The 21035-nt window shown below is 34.7% G+C and overlaps 1 protein-coding gene and 4 long non-coding RNA genes across 8 annotated transcripts; 1 reads left to right on the top strand and 4 right to left on the bottom strand.

Moving 5' to 3' along the window:
* Positions 1 to 1154: 1154 nt before the first annotated feature.
* LOC124435841 lies at positions 1155 to 3872 on the bottom strand. Of its 3 annotated transcripts, none has more exons than XR_006945178.1 (4): positions 3814 to 3872; positions 3524 to 3616; positions 2249 to 2705; positions 1155 to 1801 (listed from the first exon to the last, which is right to left on the bottom strand). It is a non-coding gene; the product is annotated as an uncharacterized LOC124435841 (long non-coding RNA). The 3 variants fall into 3 exon arrangements; XR_006945176.1 differs by having other exon boundaries at positions 2249 to 2547; XR_006945177.1 differs by having other exon boundaries at positions 2295 to 2547.
* A 7-nt stretch (positions 3873 to 3879) lies between these two features.
* On the bottom strand, positions 3880 to 5081 carry LOC124435845. The gene is made up of 3 exons (XR_006945182.1): positions 4735 to 5081; positions 4319 to 4359; positions 3880 to 3940 (listed from the first exon to the last, which is right to left on the bottom strand). It is a non-coding gene; the product is annotated as an uncharacterized LOC124435845 (long non-coding RNA).
* Positions 5082 to 7155: 2074 nt separating this feature from the next.
* Positions 7156 to 9228, bottom strand: LOC124435846. 2 transcript variants are annotated; one of them, XR_006945183.1, is made up of 4 exons: positions 8673 to 9228; positions 8204 to 8280; positions 7486 to 7542; positions 7156 to 7172 (listed from the first exon to the last, which is right to left on the bottom strand). It is a non-coding gene; the product is annotated as an uncharacterized LOC124435846 (long non-coding RNA). The 2 variants fall into 2 exon arrangements; XR_006945184.1 differs by lacking the exon at positions 7156 to 7172 and having other exon boundaries at positions 7480 to 7542.
* A 1473-nt stretch (positions 9229 to 10701) lies between these two features.
* Positions 10702 to 11538, bottom strand: LOC124435844. Its single transcript, XR_006945181.1, has 3 exons — positions 11005 to 11538; positions 10870 to 10918; positions 10702 to 10785 (listed from the first exon to the last, which is right to left on the bottom strand). It is a non-coding gene; the product is annotated as an uncharacterized LOC124435844 (long non-coding RNA).
* Positions 11539 to 17920: 6382 nt separating this feature from the next.
* On the top strand, positions 17921 to 18861 carry LOC124436159. Its single transcript, XM_046986082.1, has 3 exons — positions 17921 to 17989; positions 18098 to 18610; positions 18676 to 18861. Exons 1-3 carry the CDS (start codon positions 17921 to 17923, stop codon positions 18859 to 18861), a joined length of 768 nt encoding a protein of 255 aa, XP_046842038.1.
* The last annotated feature ends 2174 nt before the right edge of the window (positions 18862 to 21035 follow it).

Raw genomic sequence — 21035 nt, 5'->3', positions numbered from 1 at the left:
GATGTAGTTCTTCATGGAAATATCTTCCTTCAATGAACGAACCACGATACTTGTCCATAGCTGAAGTTTTACCTTTTGGACAAAAGTATGTATAAGTAAGAAAACGTGCATCAAACGTTATAACTTACTAAAAATTCTTGTAGCTTACACTGGATGATAAATATGTAAAGTTAAATGTGTAAACCTTTAAAGCCTGTTGAGAAATTATTTCTCCACTGATTCACTTTAATGATATATATACTGTATATTGCAAGTTGTATCATAAAATACTATATACAGCACACGTCTATCACAAACTTTGGTCACCGATTAAGAATTATATATTTACATGTTATTTATTATTTTTCAAATATATTACTTAGCTTTGCTTACATCGTTATTAAATTATGCGTTGAATTTGTTTGGACTATTTCCCATGAAATATACAAAAGCAATTTGCTTAGAGACTATTTACATGGAGGTACGGTAACCCCAGCAGAAGGGTTATCCTAGAAAGCGAGTCACCCTACGTGAATATGTTTTATAAGTAGCGTTCACACATACTAGCACACTAGTGGTAGTTTACCTAATAACACCAACATTCAATCACTTCTTAAGACTACACCAAAGTGGTAGGTTTACCCTAATAACACCAACATTCAATCACTTCTTAAGCTACACCAAACTGATATCAATTTTCGTTAGTACTGCCATTATTATATACGCAGCAAAATTAAAACGTGACATACTTTATATGTATGGTAAAATTACAAGAATGGGGAAACTGCACCATTAGCTGTTGGTGTACTGTGCTTTGACCACCTACAACGAGTATACTCGTACGAAAGCACATGATAAGTTTCTTGCTATTTACTGGCTAAAATGAGATATGACAAATTGTTAATGCAACTTCAGATTGAAAATTTTGCCACCTTTCCAGTTTCCGCTTAGACAATAAAATAAGGAAGACATTTTATGTTTGGCAACTTTGTATTCTTGATATGAACGTGACGTCATCAATAATACAGTCGCCATGTTTAGGGTTTGTAACCTGGTTTTTGTACGTCCAAAAAAGTACATTTTGGCTTTCATTATTTTGTTTTGCGTTTTGGCTACATTTGATATTTTTCATTTCAATGGACTGTAATTTTTCTGTCATTTAAACCATTATAAGATAGTGGGACAGTCACAGTGATTTGTGCTACACAGTGAAATTTAATATTCCTCGGACGAAAAGATTATAACACACAAATATACCAGCAAAATGTCCCTCAGTTTAGCAAGTTAATATTTTAATAATTAAAACATGATATCTAGAATTATTAGACCGAGGTCAATGTCATCTGCCGAAGCAAAGCTGGGACGGATAACGTTGACAGAGGTATGAATAATTGTTGATATCATGCGAAAAACGAATTGAATAATTGTTTTATCATTCACCTCAACAAACTGAAATATTATTTACACTCATCAATGTAAAACATTTCGAAACCTGCCCTTAGTTGTAATTGTCAAACGGTTTTTTCGAGTTCTTCTTGTTTAAATATGCTGTAAATATGTTCGAAACCAGCTTCGTCGCTTTTTTAGTGTTTTCTGCATCAATTTTGTTCGAAATCTTTCGCTTATTGTTTTTAGAAACTGTGGTAAACATCACTTTATTTGATTTTTTTCAAATTCGGCTTTTAATGGCGTCAGTCAATAATGGTAGAAAAAATTTTTCGTAGTAATGACGTCATATCTACAGATATCTAGAATTAGAACACAGCCAAAGTCACTCGGCCAATCAGCGTCCAGTATTTTGATGTTCCATATGGCATAGTGGCTAAAGTTCAAGAAGTGATGTAAGCTTTAAAGCTCAAGGAAAATGCGGAGATAGAGTGAAAACAATGGAATACAATTAAAGCTTAATGGTATTCACTAAATCTCATTTTTAATCGATATATAAAGAATACTAACAAGATATTGTTTTTTTATTGTTCACTTCTTTATTAGTATCCTCTAAATAGAAAACATTAATGAGGTTAAAGGATACTAATGACTGTCGTAACTCCACATTACATTTCATCTCTGAATAACTAACAAGGTGATGAAATTTAACGCGTTTCTAACGAATCTCGATGATGTAAATATATTCATGTTAAAATTAAAATATCTCTTACGAAAAAATTGGAAAAACTAATAATTGCTCTCAAAGTTAAAAGCAAACACATGTATTACATAAAATGAAACAACATACGTGTTTTCCCATGTTCAATAACTTTTAAATTACGTCGTGTATTTGTCGTACCAACACATGCTTCTTTCTTCTTATCTACCTCAATTTTCTTTGGACTTGAAACATCCACTGGAGCAGGTTGTTGAAGTGCTTTTAAAACTGACATAACCAGAGTAGAACTTGGCCTTTTGCATCATCTAACAATGATGTGCTTCGATAATCAGTCCGAGACATTATTGTTTGTTCATCAATGAAAATGTTCCTTTCTTAGAGGGTTGTTGGGCACGTAACCTTTCCAAAATCATTTGAAAATCCTCAACCTTTCATGTCAATGTAATCTACCTCGCACATTGCTGGTAAATATTTATAGAACGTGTTAAAATTAACAGGTTGTGAGTTATACCAATCCAATGTCCCCCTGGCTTATAACTTTCGAGAGGTTTTGAACTAAAACCTGCCTTTACATGGAACACATCTCAAATACTCGTTGAAAACAATCATCAGCTGTAAACTAAAGATACTTGTATAAGAATACAGCATCTTAAATTCAGTACCATAAGTAATCCCTTCTGGCTTTGGCCATGCATTGTTCTAAGACGGTGCCCGAGTAAGTAAATTTTATCTAATGCGAGGGTCTCTCAATCCCATAGAGCACACATGATCGTGCTCTACCCTTACTAATTTGCAGGTAGTTGACCAAATCACTAGCAGTTAGTCATCTAAAATATTTCAAAATTCAAATTTCATGTAGGTTGGTATGAAGAAATGTCTAGTACTTATATGCTCCAATGATTAGGTACGGTGTCTAAAATTTTAGAATTCCCGTGTGTATGAGAGTCTTTGTACTTCTGTCATACAACGGCGGTCTTTCATCAAACATTATAAAATAAACACAATGAAACACGTGTGCTGATTGGTCTAGAGCTGTGTTTGCATTAGCCTGTGCAAAACACGTCTAAGCTCTACCAATCAAATCAATCATAACAATCAACCAGTCAATGAGAATTTGCAAATAGATCATGAATACATTTTAGAGGAAAAATTAAAATGTTCGTCTGTTTCGCAATATTGTTATTTTATAAAGAAATAAAAGATATTTTCCGTGTTTACACTGACTTGTGCAAACCTAGAAGACGTTTGTAAGAACTCTCGAGCATGTGCAACTCTCGATCTTCGGTCTCGGGCTTGCACTGATCTGCTCTCAAGTTCTCCCAAACGAATCTTCGGTTTGCATAAGCCTGTGCAAGCACAGTAAACATCTTTATTTCTTAAATAAAACACAATTCATACTAGGAATCAAAAGGTAGCCACTAAAATGAAATCACTAACCTTACCACCTGTTAATACTATGATGCCCTTCGGAGCATTGTTGTCCAAGGCGCAACATCATTGGTCAGCGGTGATCCAGTCATGGGTATCACTCTAAGTAGGAACGGATAATGAAAATGAGTAATGTGGATAAAGGACGTGGTGAGGGTGATTGGGGGATTACGGTAATGATGGTTTGGGATAAAAAATGATGGTGAGGGTTAATGTGTGATAAAGATAATGGTGGTGAGGGTGATTGTGGCTATGTGTTTTGGATAAGAACAAGACTTTACGTAACATGAATGACAAACCTCTCCCCAGGTTTTGGAGCTCTCATACTTTTAACACGAACAATTCACGGGCGAAGTTTTGTAAAGTTTCATAGCAAAATAACGACACAGATTGTAGTAGAAGTTTTGCTGGCTCATATTTCAAAATCTATAAATAAAACTTTCTATTTGATCCATACATACGTTCTCTGATATTACGATATTTACATAAAGTATGAAGAAGAATTTTTGCAATTGGGATATCAAGAACAAGTATGCGCGGGTTATGGGGTGACTGGGAGCAGGCTTTACTAATTTAATTATTGACTTAATATCTTCAACTACTTCATAATCTTTATAGTGTACTTTTAGCTAAAAACGCAACTATGACAACAGATCGTTATTTAGATTTCTGTATTTTAACCATTACTTGAAGATAGCTGTTTGCTATGGTGTCTTTCCTGTGTGATAACTTAATAAAAGATAATGAACACAGTTTTACTCTTGCTTTTGAGGCATGGTAAACCACAACTGACAATTATCCTACCTGAGCTATTGATTTTACAAGAGAGATTTGACAAAGGCAATCTAAAAGTAAAAATAAAACTCTGTGTTTTATAAAAAAAAACAACACTTCTTAAAATCACAAACATCTTCAGCGGATGATTGGTTACTTCATCCATAACAACACTTAATGTATCGACTTAATTCTTTTGCATTATTTGTAGACAAAACCATGTAAAATTTTTTTAGGTCAAAGCAGACGTAATCTTGATGATATACACCTCAGTTTAGGGTGTACTCCAAAATTTCTTCGTGGGTACAAAATACGGTTTTGAAAATAATAACAACATGGTAGGTTTGAATTAAATCAACAGCTGATTTCAAATTTTATGAATATTTTTATCCTTAATAATTACATGAACAGTCAATGATAATACACAATTTTGTTCACAAATTTACCTTTGAGTAGAAAATCTGCTATATAATCGTTCAATTTATTTTCTTGCTCATCAATCGACATGGATGTATTTAATACCGTAATAGGGCAAAATGTGCAGTTTAATTCCTTTGATTCTGCCTGCCAACCTTATTTGGGACTTCTCGCTTTCTATCGGTGCCATTCACCTTCACTGCAACTCTATATATCTGTATATCTTTAACTTAGGCAGAAAATTTTGCTCCGATATTCAAAATTTGAAGTGAAGTAACAAATATTTCAAAAACATTGCTCGCTTAAATTCTCAAATTTAGCGCGGTCATAATCAAGTCGTTTTCATAATGGTTTCCATCCATCAAAACTACATTTATATCACAGTATACGGGAGAAAGACTAGGACCTGATCAATTTGGCTGCATACCATGTGTACACATCGGTAGCAAAATATCCAAAATTTTTATAAAATGTTACTTCGAAGAATTTACAGTTGCTGCATGGTGAAGATTTAAAATTAAATGGATTCATAGTGTTGAATCTTGTATCATTTTGTTCGTCTAGTGGAATCAATTCTAATGTCTTTAAATGACATCGACTTTGTCAAATCCGAATTTGTGATTTGAATTAACTATACTGCAAATATGGAATTGCTATCAGCAATTGCTATCATTTCCCTGTAATGAATCTTTTAATAAAAAGTGGAACTCGTATAGGTAGGGGATAACCTTAGCAGTTTATTTGAAAAATCTTTCATTTAAGATAACGGACTTAGTTCATTCAAGTTAGCAAAAACTAAAACTGAAAAATTTGCATATTTCATAATAAATATGACGTTTACACAGCAGTTTCATTTTGCATACCACAAACATGCAGCTAGAAGCACAAAGTTTATCAATTGACAATTGAGTTTACTAATGACTTTATTATTGTCACACACATACATAAATGCTAATCAACTACATATTCATAGTTACTGCTAGTTTTACGCAAAATGCCATAAGGATTTTGCGACGTACTTAAAGTAAGTTTACAAAATACATCTCGTGTTTATACATGAAACTAAGCTTTCATTTCTTCACAGAAACATTATATTGTCCATTTATATTTATGATACTAGAAACTACATTAGCTGTTAATAAATGAGTGGGTGTTGGCAATGAACGTTTTACATTAGATGAAAAGAAAAACACAGAGTATGATAAAACAGAAAGCGAAATGAAAATTTGGCCTGTTACTGATGTTGTGTTCGTCATGGAAACATGACCTTTCTTTATTACATAATCTATTCCCCGAGCAAATAGTACCAAACTTAACAAATTTGAAGTCTGTTCCGGAACAGTAGTATGACTGATTTCCAAAACTAATTGTGGCTTTTCTATATGAGCAAAACGTATATCCAGCAGGTACGACAAAGTACCATTTCTCTTGGTACTCATAAGTGTGTACGATTTTTTGTGTCCTTGATGCAGAAAAAGATATTTTGAATTTTGCTACGATTTTCAGGGTCAATCCGACAGATACCTGAGATACTTTAGTTGTTTTTTTGTTAATTGTTAGTTCATAACTGCAAGGATGACTTTTTCCTTCTATCCCAGGACACGCATAGGAAAAACTTTCGTCGTAACAAACACTTTTACCAGCTGTAACACTGAATTTTTTAGACTTAACCTGGGGACAATCTTCAATGAATATTTCTACGTCTTCATTTTTTCGATAATACACTCGTGCTTTATTTGCCGGTTTGTCCAAAACCACTTCTCTTCTCGAGCTTCCACAATACCAAGAGAAATTTTGTCCACTAGTCTCGAATTTAACATCGAGTTCGCCCTTAAGAACAATTTGATTTTTGACAAATATAAAATCAGGATTTTGACACTTTTCTTTAAATGATGTAATATTTTTGCATGTCTGAGCAGAAAGTGCACTGCTTTCATGAAGAAAAGAAGCTACCAATAATAATGTCCAAGCTCCTGATACAATTCTGCCCATTTTGTTTTATCTACGCCAATAATCAGGAAAATATGATTTCTTTTGCTGTTATGTTCCTTTTTATTTATGATGCATGGAATTATGGGAATGAAGAAGACTATTGTCTCAAATAATAGATACGTAATTAAGAATGAAAGAAATCAAGAAAAATATACTCTGTTCCGAATTGTTACAGAACACCAAACTCCCGTTGTTACAACAAATATTTATTAAACAAAAGACATTGTACAAAAAATACGCTCTTCACTTTTTGCACCTCGGGGCTCAATTCATGCCTTGTTTTATCCCTGTTTCCCGAGCTTATGCATATAGCCTGCAATCAGGCATAACTTTATCAACACAACACTACAGAATAGGTAGAAAAAGCCAAAGAATAAAATTCATGACTTACCACGCCAAGTGTAAAATTAGTTGAAGAAATAGAAGGATCTATTTGATTAATTAAGTTTGTATGTATAGGAGAATGGATACGCATCTAGAAAAAAGATGGAGAAGAAGATATTGCTGTAATGCACATAAAAAACATTAAAATTATTAATCAGTTGTAATAAGGTAAGATGTTGTAATAAAAAACAGCGATATTGGAAACAGAGTTATAGTCAAATAAACAAAATAATACGAGAAGGTATGGACAACCGATTGTACGTCCGAGATTAAAATTCGCATTTTCTCTACAATAGCAAAATAGACGTCTGATAGACGTCTTGCAACTAAATGAACTGCTTGAATGCTAACTAAAAACGCTTCTTAAGTCAAATCCTCTACTGAAACTTTTGCTAAACATTCACCTTATCTTCAGCTTTATAAAATACTTTACAAGGTGAACCAAAACACGTCATGACATCCTGAAATGGAAAATTTTGTACAAAATATTCTTTTTCAGTAGCTATAAAAGTTTAGACCCCAGTCTTCCTGGTTCCACTTGCAATAATAGTGTTTTTCAAAGAAAACAGACAAAGAGAACTTTAAAAATGTCTATTATAAAATGAAGGGATCTTTCACGGGTGGCAGAAGAGGAGGGCGATAACGAATAAAATATATATATAAAGTAAATGGTTTGAACCCGGAGTATCGTTACATGTTTGTAAACGTCGATCGTCCAGGTTGGTATATTCCTGAGAAGGACTGTTTTTGTTGTTGTTGACTGACGTTTCGACAACCTTTGCGGTAGTCATTTTCAGAGTCAAAATGGCTCTGAAGATGACTACCGCTAAGGTTGTCAAAATTACTCTGAAGATGACTACCGCTAAGATTGTCGAAACGTCAGTCAACAACAACAAAAACAGTCCTTTTCAGGACTATACTAACCTGGACGATCGACATTTGCAAACATGTAAAAATATATATATATCTCGTTATCTTTGTCGTTCCAGGTTGTGGTGGCCTATTCTAGCACACTCCCCAAAAACACGTCAGTTCAGTATATTTATTTACCTACCTACAACAGATCTATACTATTGGAATAAAAGAAGAAACATTTGTTGCAAAATCATTAAGTCTACGTACCTGACACGTGTCTCCAAATTAAACCGTTCTTTCAACAACTTTTTTATTCAGGTCTGGTAATGTACCGAAGCTGTTTCCTGAAGGAAGAAATTTTTAACGTATAGAAATGGGAAAAGGTGATGAAAAATGTTTAAATGAAAAGTACTGAAATATATTCACTGAACAACGTGATGGAAATTAAATAATGACTATGTAAGAGCGAGGTGATATTGAGTAAAGGAGGTGAGGTAATGAGCAACGTTGAGTGAAGGGGTGGACAATGTTGAGTAAAGGAGATGAGGTAATGAGCAACGTTGTGTGAAGGGGTGGACAATGTTGAGTAAAGGAGATGAGGTAATGAGCAACGTTGGTGAAGAGGTGGGACAATGTTGAGTAAAGGGGATGAGGTAATGAGCAACGTTGAGTGAAAGGATGGGACAATGTTGAGTAAAGAGGGTGAGATCATACTGAGTGTTAGCGTCATCCATACCTTCTGAACAAGTTTAAACAGAAGACCTGTTACTTTTCCTGATTCCCTCAAAACTTGAACAGATTCTGCATAGCAGTTACCATAGAAACATTGAATCGCATTGGAGGGGCTCTATATAAACAAAGAACATTGAACTGTTTATGGTGTGTGATGATAAGTTTGATGTGGACAGGTATCACAAAAATATAAAAACACCAACGCAAACATCAGGGATGAATTTAAACAAGAAAGTTAATGTTGTCTCACATAGAACTTTCTTACCTATATCAATTGTTGGACACATCAATAATGCTGGAAAGTTGCCATGGAAACACTTCTTTATCACCCCCCCCCCTCCCCTCGGGAAACACAACCTGCATGCAAATTGCAAAATCCATTGACCCAACAAAGGAAATATTTATACAGATTAATCATGACAGGTGATAACATTTGCCAAAGGAAGTAATCAGATTGTGTTCTCCAGCTGAAGATTTATAAAGATAAAATATTAGAACTTAAATAGATCATTATGTCAAAGACTATTATGGTTTTTCATATTCACCTTGTATCTTTTCTACCCAATTCTAAAATAAAGTTAGCCAGGGAGGGTTATGTTATAAGTTGAGTTTACTAAGTATTTGAAAACAGCAATTTCAATGACTATTGGATTTCAGGAAACATCAAACATTGTATACTTATTGCGTTACATTGTTTAGTTTAGCTTTGTATTCTATTACCATTAAGGAATTGTTCACCTTTATATTTTGTTCTTCATTTCAAGTGCATGTTGTAGCACCATACAGAAATGGTTCACCATTATATTTTGTTCTTCATTTCACATGGCTCAAGTGCATGTTGTAGCACCATACAGGAATGGTTCACCATTATATTTTGTTCTTCATTTCACATGGCTCAAGTGCATGTTGTAGCACCATACAGGAATGGTTCACCATTATATTTTGTTCTTCATTTAGCATGGCTCATGTGCATGTTGTAGCACCATACAGGAATGGTTCACCATTATATTTTGTTCTTCATTTTACATGGCTCAAGTGCATGTTGTAGCACCATACAGGAATGGTTCGCTATTAATTTTGGTGCTTTCACTCTGCTCATGTGCATATTCAACCATCATATAAGAATGGTTTACCATTATTTGTTTGTTCTTCCATCACTTGGAGTGTTTGATTGACTTAATAATAAATGATTTTCCTTCAGTTGGTACAAAAACCTTCATTAGGCTTTGCTGTTGGTCATGCTTTCTTTACCAAATGAAATACATCATCTAACCCAATATTGTTAGATTTCATAAGGTAAGCAATGACAACAGTCGAAGACCTGGACACTCCTGCTTTGCTGGACATTTAAAGGAAAATCATTTCATTGGCTACAAAATTTTTGCTGCATAAGCAACAATTTTTAGTTTAATGGCCATCATCTTTAAGTTACGTATGCCTCAAATGTGAAACACAGCCTTCAATTAACATTTCAACAAGTTAACAGTGAACATGCTGATTCAGCATTTGGTTTTTTGTAATCAAATTAATATCCTCCATAAGAACATAAATTGTGTTGACAAGCCTGTAGCAAAACCTACATGTTTGTATGTGTTGATCATTCAGGTTAATTCAGTTGATGTTGACTGATGTTTCACATCCTCAGATGTAGTCATATTTCAAGCCAAGTTCAAAGTAAATAATTATTGCTAAGTATGTTAAAACATCAACATGTACTAATAAAAATATTCAAAGTTTAATTCATTCAAATGAAAACCTAAAAACTTACCATAATAACCTTCACAATACACACATTTAGAATATCAATGGCCATCGCCATTTTACACTTACCAATGAACCAAAACCTTTCCATCCTCCAGTCCTTTTCAATGAATGAGGACAGCTCAGCAAAATTCTGATCTATTCTTGTGTCAGGTAAATCCAAAATTTCTACCATTTTGTACTGAAACCCTGAGAGAAAATCAAAATATGACATAAACACAAGAGCCTAGACTAAAATTTGAAATCCAGCATCTAAGTTATACTCACATTTGGAAATTGATTTACAATTCCTGTGGCAACATTAACAATATGAGTAATTTTTTGCAGCCTTAAATGTTCAAGATTACAAGCTCCACCTTGTGAAGAAATGTACAAGTTGTCTGCTACATGATATATCTTGTCGTCAATACTTGTATCTATGCAATAACCATCAACTTTACCAATTACTACACAGACTTTGTCCCCACAAGTCAAGTTGCTTGTTAAAACCTGAACAAAGAAGCGAAAAGGTTTAAATCTACTTTTATTAATCAAACACACTACCAAGTACATTCATACAAATTAAAAACTAATACCTTTGTGCCATCAGTATGAGTTAAACAGTCGAGAAGTGCTTCAGTTGCTGTCTTTTAACAAATATTTCATCAGCAAAACTCATTCTCACTCCCCAGTAATAGAAAATTTGACCCTTATGACAATTTTATCCGCACATTTGATGAATATTTTAAGGATAAAGTACGAATATACAATGTATAATAATTAATGTGAGGAAATCGTCTGTATCCGTTCTCTTCTGAATTAAAGATGGTATGTAGTATGTAACTATATGAGTTTGTAATTATGCATGTTTACGTGAGCATGTTCATTGTTTGAGAGTTATAACACGTAGAAATGACATCGGTGTACCAAATTTGTTTCAATGAAATGAAGATATATCGAGGTTTCAGTAAATTAACCTAGGTCGAGGAATAGGGTAGTAATTCGCAACCAGAAAGTTTAAAGGAAGGGGGGGAGGTGCACATTAAAGAAAAACAAACTCGCACTGTTGATATTATAGGCAATTGAACAAACGTTAACATTTTGTACAACACAGAAAGCACAAATATAGAGCCTACCTACCTTAACTTTGCCAATGCAGGTAACTGAGACATCGAAGTACAAAGAAACAAACACGTGATTCAGTGACAGTTAATAACATGGAGACCTTATGGATGTATGGGCACATGGAGGTGTAGTGCACTGGGGTGGCTACGGCCTCTAGTTCCTGCCACTGACCTGTAATTCAATATGAACCCATTAGTTACGGCCTAAACTATTTTAAAGATTCACTACTTGTGGTCTGGGACAAAGGAAGAAACTTGCAGACAAGAAAGTCTAATAAGTGGCCAACTGCAGGCTAACTGCGAAAAGGAATCTCTCATCACCTAAGGTATTCTTAACATGGTCATTTTTCCCACTCTTGCAACCTTTTGTCAGTTCCATTTAGCATTTTGAATGTTATCAATAATTTGTTTGTTAAAACATAGTAACAAAAGATGTCTAAACTTTTAATTTGCAAATCGGATTCAACAGTCTTTGTGAAATATGTTTTACTTGTGTCCTGAAACATGTTTCCTTGTGTTATAAATATATGATCATCGTATCTAAAATGATTAGAAATATTGACAGTCAAATAAACAAATGCAATGAACTTAGGGTGCCACCCAAACCGAATGAGTTTCAAATTTCAACCAGTGATTCAGACTAAACAAATGTAGTTTTGAACTGAAAACGTAACAATCGTCTTGGATTAACGTTAATTCTGCATTATAAGAAAAGACGTAATTTTACTACAACAAATAACCTTTAATTAGGATGTTTTTCACCGAGAACGAACTGCCTTATGTGATTGACTAAAGCTCCACTTCTTTGACCTTAGAAACTTTGACCTCAGTTGTGTTTTTGTTGATGTGCTTCATTGCATTATTTTGTTTTATCTTTTGTCTTTGTTTTGCTTAACATAAATATGTTAAAATATAAAACTAGGCGTTGTTTTGCTTTGCTTTCAGCTTCCGTGTTTATCAAACGTCGACTGAAAATTTTAACCTATCTTTTAGCTTGAACTTTTAGTGATAAACAAAATTTCGTCAACTCCTGGATTAATTTTGGCATTAAATTGTATAGGAAGACGTATGAAATGGCTTGTCGTCCTAATGTTTACGAAAGTGGATATGAAGAATCGAGATTTAAGACTGTTGTTGATGAAAACTTTTACTGTTCAATTTGTCTGAATGTCATGAAAGATGCCAGAATGTGCCATAATCAACACAGTTTTTGTCGTGAATGTATTGAAGAACATCTACGAGTTAATGCACAAAGATGTCCTCAATGTCAAGATGATTTAAGTGTACGCTTCATCCAGCGCGTGTTATAAATAACGTGATTTCAAAGTTAAAGATCAACTGCGACTACGCCAGTCGTGGTTGTCCTGAATTTATAAATGTCGAAGATCTTGAAAGACATGTTGAAAATTGTGGCTTTGCTCCAGTGTTGTGTTCTAATGAACGTTGTGGTCTGGAAATAAACAAACGAGACAAGATTAAACATGAAACTGAATTATGTGAATACAGAAAGATTGCTTCTCACGACTTTCGAGAGATTAGCGAAATGTTTCAACGAAGTTTTGAAGACAAAATGGAAATACAAATGCAAATGAACAACTTAAGCAGGAAAATAGACGAAAATTTTTTTTGTAAAAGAATCAGTGAAACCATTGACATCTCAGTATAAGAAATGATGGAATCTGTAGTAGAAAATGTTCAACAAAATCTTTCTACAGTGACCAAAGAAATGATGGAATCAAGGAAAGAAATAAAAGATGTTCAACAAAATCTTTCTGTGACCAAAGAAATGATGGAATCAAGGAAAGAAAGAAAAGATGTTCAACAAAAATCTTTCAGTGACCAAAGAAATGATGGAATCAAGGAAAGAAAAAAGATGTTCAACAAAATCTTTCTACAGTGACCAAAGAAATGATGGAATCAAGGAAAGAAATAAAAGATGTTCAACAAAATCTTTCTACTGTGACCAAAGAAATGAAAGAAATAAAAACCATGATGTTTCAAATGTTGGAAAAGATGAATATAAATGAAAAACATGTTCAAACATTGACATCACCAATTGAAATGGTGATGAACTCTGTAAAAGGTGATATTTTGGTTGCTGGAGGTTACTCAGGTGTTTCCTTAAAGAGTGTTGAAATATTTTCATGGAAGGAGGAGAAATGGTTTAAGATTGTATCAATGGAAAATAAACACTGGTGTGCTTCATCATTTATTTATAATGATAATTTATTTGTTGTTGGAGGATTGGGCTGCAAGTCAATGGAGACATTGAATATAAAACAGTTTCCTTTAACATGGAAGACATTTCCCACAAAGCTTCCTTATGAATGTTGTGGTCATCAAACTGTTGTTTATAAACAACAAATCTTTCACATTGGAGGATACATTGAAGGTAAAGGAACATCAGATTTCATCAGTGAAATAAAGATTACTGATACAACATCTCATGTTTTGAAAGAGTTGTGTCATATGCCTGAACCACGTTGTTACCATGTAGCTGTTGTTGTTGATGATAAAGTTCTTATTTTTGGAGGAAGGGAAAAGATAAGAAAGATTTGTCCAGTGTTTTGGAATTTGATCCAACTCTTACATTTAAGGAAATGCCTCCATTACCTCATCCATTTGTGCAATGGCAACAGTTCAATGGAGAGATCAAGTTGTTCTTCTTGGAGGTTATGATGGAAAAGAAAGGTTGAACAGTGTTATCATGTATGAAACTAAGACAGGTAAGATTACAGTCTTACCATCCATGTTGGAAAAGAGATCCTGTTGTTGTGCAGTTATAACAGATGATACAATTGTTGTCATGGGAGGTGAGAATGATAAACGTGAAGATCTTAATTCAGTGGAGTGTTTCAAAATGGGATGTAGTTCTTCATGGAAATATCTTCCTTCAATGAACGAGCTACGACTTGGGTCCATAGCCGAAGTTTTACCTTTTGGACAAAAGTATGTATAAGTAAGAAAACGTGCATCAAACGTTATAACTTACTAAAAATTCTTGTAGCTTACACTGGATGATAAATATGTAAAGTTAAATGTGTAAACCTTTAAAGCCTGTTGAGAAATTATTTCTCCACTGATTCACTTTAATGATATATATACTGTATATTGCAAGTTGTATCATAAAATACTATATACAGCACATGTCTATCACAAACTTTGGTCACCAATTAAGAATTATATATTTACATGTTATTTATATAAATGGCATTTTTCAAATATATTACATGGCTTTGCTCACATCATTATTAAATTATGCGTTGAATTTGTTTGACTATTTCCCATGAAATATACAAAAGCAATTTGCTTAGAGACTATTTACATGGAGGTACGGTAACCCCAGCAGAAGGGTTATCCTAGAAAGCGAGTCACCCTACGTGAATATGTTTTATAAGTAGCGTTCACACATGCGCACTAGGGGCACCTACTAGTGGTAGGTTTACCTAATAACACCAACATTCAATCACTTCTTAAGACTACACCAAACTGGATATCAATTTTCGTTAGTACTGCCATTATTATTATACGCAACAAAATTTAAAACGTGACATACTTTATATGCATGGTAAAATTACAAGAATGAAACTGCACCATTAGCTGTTGGTGTACTGTACTTTGACCATCTACGACGAGTATACTGTACGAAAGCACGTGATAAATTTCTTGCTATTTACTGGCTAAAATGACATAAATATGACAAATTGTTATTGCACCTTCAGATTGAAAATTTTGCCACCTTTCCAGTTTCCTCTCAGACAACAAAATAACGAGGAAATTTTATGTCTGAGAACTTTGTATTCTTGAGAGGAACGTGACGTCATCAATAATACAGTCGCCATGTTTAGGGTTTGTAACCTGGTTTTGTACGTCCAAAAAGTACATTTTGGCTTTCATTTTTTTGTTTTGCGTTTTGGCTGCATTTAATCTTTTTCATTTCAATGGACTGTAATTTTTCTATCATTTAAACCATTATAAGATGGTGGGACAGTCACAATGATTTGTGCTACACAGTGAAATTTAATGTTCCTCGGAAAAAACGATTATAAAGCACAAATATACCAGCAAAATGCCCCTCAGTTTAGCAAGTTAATATTTTAATAATAAACAGTTATTGGATGAGGTTGAGCATGATATCTAGAATTATTCAGACCGAGGTCAATGTCATCTGCCGAATCATTGATGGAAGAACTTTTGAATCTTTTTTGGAATCTTTCAGCATGGAAACAATAAGTGAATTAACGCTTTAACCCTCTAGAAGCCGGACATTTTCGAAAGTTTGCACACATCTCGTTTGGTGAGTGCTGCTCGTGGGCAGCAACGGTTTCTAGAGGGTTAAAAAGTGATTTCTCGTTTCATCCTTGTTATATTCAAACACCTTGTATCATTTCATGTACTTCATGTTACGCAGTTTATGGTACCACTTTTTTAAGTATAGACTTCATGTAACAGTTATTTATCGATCTGCAATAAAATTACCGCTGTCATGACTCAGGAGGGTTTGTCTGTATTGTTAGTTATTCATATTGAAATTACTGTTTTGCTATGGGCAATATCTGGTGTTCTTTATGAAATGCCGAAATATGCGACACGTTGGCAAACGGAATTCCTTTTAAAGTAAATGACTCTGAAGATGACAACCGCTAAGGTTGTCGAAACGTCAGTCAACAACAACAAAAACAGTCCTTCTCAGGACTATACCAATCTGGACAATCTACATTTACAAGCATGGAATTCATATTGTTTTGCAAAATGTCACTGCTCTCGTAACATTTAGATCAATGAATGTTCCAGATCAAGACTGCTCGCTGCATTCTTTCAAGTCAATGTTCGCTGAAATTTTGACGCTCTTCATCAGTGATGAATGGAAGCAAAGCTAAGTTCGAGATCAAATCAAAAGTACGCAAGTATTGAATGATTTCGATTCGTGCTTCTTTATCGTTAACTGGTCTCTTTAGTGACCGCAGTTCGACATTTTAATAGCCAATGTATGGGCATTAAGAATAAAAGTTCCTGCTCGTCCAAACGCTTTCTTCATCACTTTATTAGTTGAAGTTACTTGCTCATCTGCATCATATATGGTTAAAGGACACATGCAACATAAAATTCGGATTGTTATTTTTGTACTTTACATGAAGGTATAGCTACAACTAATAGTTCACCAAAGTTTGAGACTCAAAGGATAAATATTTTTGAAGATATGGAGGTTTAAAGTTGATGCTTTACTGATAACGTATTGAAAATGCCCGACGAGCTAGCGACAGCTACCGATGTCGTTGTGACGTAATAGTTGACATTAGCTAAACGCGGTCAATTGCGCGCTTCGTTCAAAATATATTGGTAACTTCTTAACAACACGACAATTTAGCATTGAAAATATGGTTTATTGTGCCGCATTTAATTGTAAAAACGGTTCTTCTAAGAACCACGAAACACAGCAAAAGGTTTCTTTTTTTTCGTTTCCCGAAAACAAGCGCATGCAGGATATTTGGATTGAAAAATCCGACGCAAAAATTGGAAGCCAACAAAGAGCTCAAAATTGTGCTCGCAACATTTCGAGAGTTCGTGCTTCGTGCAAAATTTTGAAGCGATGCAATCAGTAGGATGGACAGCAGGACGGCTTCGCCTTAAGAAGGATGCTGTACCCACGATTTTTGAATACTCTGTGGAACCCACAAGTGTAGCATCTAAAAGGAAGCAGCCAACAAATGTTAGAACTGCATTTGAGAAGAGACGAAGGCAAGAGCCAAGAGGTGAATATTATAGTTATAGTTAGCAATATTTGTTTACATTTATCAAAAACTAAGCTATATAGCATTACCAAATTGAAGACAATTTTATAATTTTAGATTATTGACGACGTTCTTGCAGAACATGACGACTTTCTTGTAGACGACGACCACGATGTGTCGACATCGGCTCGAAATGTTTGTGCGTTTTACCTCAAAGGAAGTTTGTCTAAGATGAATGATGTCAAAATATATGTAGACAGCGAAACACAAACTTATACAGTGGTAACTAATTCAGACTAATGTCGTTTGATCTTTTCTTTGTTATTTTAACTCATAAAAAATTCCTTAACGTACCTTAGAAGCACAATGTGAAATGCCAAGCAGCCATAACAATCCGTCCGCAAAACACGTAAGGTCAAGAACCACTCAAACAAAAGTGCCAAATATGATAAGTAGAGGTATAGACTTTCCATTCCGGCCGTTTTGATTTTGTGAAAAATCCAGCAATACGATAATTTTATGCTAAGGTACGGAGGTTGAGTTCATTTCAACAAAAAATCACAGCACACAGACGACGTCATGTGAAATTGAACATTTTGAGGATAGCGCTGTATGGTCTGATACAGAAAGCACGTCGACGATGAGCAATAGCAACAATGGATCTGACTCTCAATGTTCAAATGAGTTGCGAAAATGAAGAATCCGACAATGACAATGCAACGTTAGTACCAACTATCCAGTCACCTGACTATTCTTTACATTGCTTTTCTCTGTTATGTTTCTCAGAACGTTACGTTTATCTCTCTGATTCTGATGGTAATTTTATGTTATAGGAAAACGTTCAAAATGAGAGAAAATACATAGTGTTTGATAGTTGCCTGAGACAGTTAGTGAGTCAATGCCCATGTTGTGGTGAAAGCTGTTCCATTGTGACCAAAACGGCTGGTAGTATGGTTAACGTACTAGCAAAATGTCATTGTGGTTATGTTCGAGACTGGAATAGCCAACCTCTGCATGGGCGAATGCCTTTGGGCAACTTGGTCTTTGCTGCCAGCATCTTGTTTAGTGGTAGTAGCCCCAGCAAAGTTCTTAAATTCCTTCGTCACTCAGGCATACAATTTCTGTCAGAGCGCACATATAGCAATATTCAAACAGCGTATTTGATACCCAGTGTTTCAAATGTTTGGCATATGAACCAAAAGCATCTTCTAGAATCAATCAGAGAAAGGAACATTAACCTTGGAGGAGATGGAAGATGTGATTCGCCTGGATACTGTGCCAAGTATGGGTCATATAGCTGCATGGATTTGGAATCTAACAACATTTTAGACACACAACTTGTTCAGGTAACAATTCTTCAACAACTGTACATAAAACATGGTTAGAATACTAACATAATTATGTTACATAGTGCAATGAAGTGACGAACTCTGAAGCAATGGAACTTGAGGGATTAAAGAGATGTCTGGCAAAGTTTGATGAAAGTGGGATGAAGGTTAAGTCAATGACCACAGACAGACATGCTCAAATCAAATCCTACATGAAAACAAAGACCAAAATCAAGCACTACTTTGATGTATGGCAGCAAAAGGTATAGATTGTAATAACAAACCAACCTTTTACACATTTCATCAATAATCAAAATCCAACAGGAATTAAAAGAACATTTGGGCAGCATCAAAAAAGTGGTTGCAAATTATTGTCAGATTGGGCCCAATCAATTTCCAACCATGTATACTGGTGTGCTGCTTCCAGCAATGGTGATGAAGAACTTGTCAAGGCAAAGTGGTTGTCAGTTCTCAACCATATATGTGACATCCATGAGGACATAGTGATGTATTCCCAAAATGTGAATATGATATGTTAGAGCCTAGAATGTGGATAAAAAAAGGTATTGTAAGCGAATAAATTTCAAAGTAACATCAACATTCTTTTTTTTTGTTAACTAACTTCTGATCTTAGGTTGAAAAGCTTATGTTGAGCTGTCTTCGATTGTTGAGTCCAAGTATCTCATGACAGATAATGGAAAACTCAGTTATCAAAAGCAGACTTCATCCATCAAAGGTTTCCACCGAGTGGTAATTCTTTTTGCACCAAAACATACTTAATTTTTTCTACAGATCAATGGAAGCAAGGTAATATAAAAATGATTTGTGTATGATTACTTAAAAAAAGTCATCATTGCAAAAGCAATAAGTTGCAATAGTTGTAAACATAAACTTAACATTCATTTGTAGATTGTTTATTGCCGCTCTTCATTTCAATGAGAATGGAAACAAAGCTCATAAAATGAAGAATGATGGGGAAACAGAAGAGGAATTGATTTGGAGAGTGGCTTATTCAAATTCAAAAGAAGGGCAAGGGGATATCAAACCAGTGAAAATTGACAGCACTTATGGTTAGCACAGAAAAATAAACTTACTTTTCTCAAAGTGCAATGCAAAGCCAACATAAATAATGATTTGCTTTTCAGGATATGTTAAGGACTTGATGAAAGAAGTTTTGTACTGCAGACGCATTAATCCAACACTGTCCGAAGCTCTTCATGTCTGGAGTGAAAGAAATACCTGTCCCATTGACTTGCCACAAATCAAAATCAGCAAAGCTGAAGCCATTCAAGCAACATAAATGTAACTTTTATAAATAAAAGATAATAGAAATAGCGTTCCACATGAAATAAACATAATTACAAATGAACAGATTTTGTCATACACCATAAGCCCTACCATTCAGTAGTGTTGAACATATTCAAATCCTTTGTATTCTCCAGAAGGCGAAGGAAATGCTTTCGGATTTTGTCTCCAGCACAAGAAGGTATGGGTAGTCTGTACTTTCCCAACCTGCCATGCACCCAAGCCGTCCACTGTCGGTACAACGTGTAGCGTTATGTTTCTTGAAAGATACAAAATTTTGTCTAAGATACTTATCGGCATTATACACTTCTCGACATACACGTAATTATACTTCTAAGGTAATATTTACTCGTTTTCTTCGCTCTCAGGTATAGGTCCAATGTCATGTGTGTACGACCATAGCTGTTTTACGACAGCTTCGTTTGTACACACTGTGGCAAACTCTTCCTCTTGTGTGATGCAAATATGATCGCCATGTATCAGATGATCAGTGTTGCTTACCTCTTGGCAACATATACTTTCCCGTCCTGTACTCATGACCACACAAAAGCCACACTCGCTTAAAAGATAAAACATTCCTTTTACTTTGGGAAAACAATGAAACATCAATAAAATGCAACTAACCATTCAACATTTCCAAATCTGTGAATGTATTCATCTTCCGATGACGGAGAATTGTCATTACTATGACCACCTTGCGCGTTGGCCAAAGGCTCAAACATGCAAGGTTGTACCTCATTGTTATTGATGAAAATATCATAATCGGCTTATTCAAAAGAAGAATCCATTAATTTTGTTAAATAAAAACAAATAACTAGCAACTACCTTAATAGCAAACTACCGAAAGTTGTGCTAGTCGTAGTTGTGCTATGGGAAGAGCTGTATTGATGAGCCTTTAATCCAGAGATTACATCGTGGTGAGTGCGTCGTAAAAAACTCTGAGCTGTAGCCATTACGCAATTTTCCGTCCCTCTGTCAGTTCTTATGATTGTTGGGCAGCTTTGTTGTTCTTTTACACAGTTTAGAAACAAGTTTGCAATAACATTAGGATTATTATTGCTTTTTGTGATCTCAAGCCACATGATGCGTCGACTAAAACCGTCAATGCATCCGTGAATTGGGAATCAAAAGGTTTCAA

The sequence above is a fragment of the Xenia sp. Carnegie-2017 genome, unplaced genomic scaffold (genome assembly GCF_021976095.1).
Source record: "Xenia sp. Carnegie-2017 unplaced genomic scaffold, XeniaSp_v1 HiC_scaffold_16, whole genome shotgun sequence".
NCBI classification, from domain to species: Eukaryota; Metazoa; Cnidaria; class Anthozoa; order Malacalcyonacea; family Xeniidae; genus Xenia; species Xenia sp. Carnegie-2017.
This window is presented reverse-complemented; position numbering and strand designations above follow the sequence as displayed.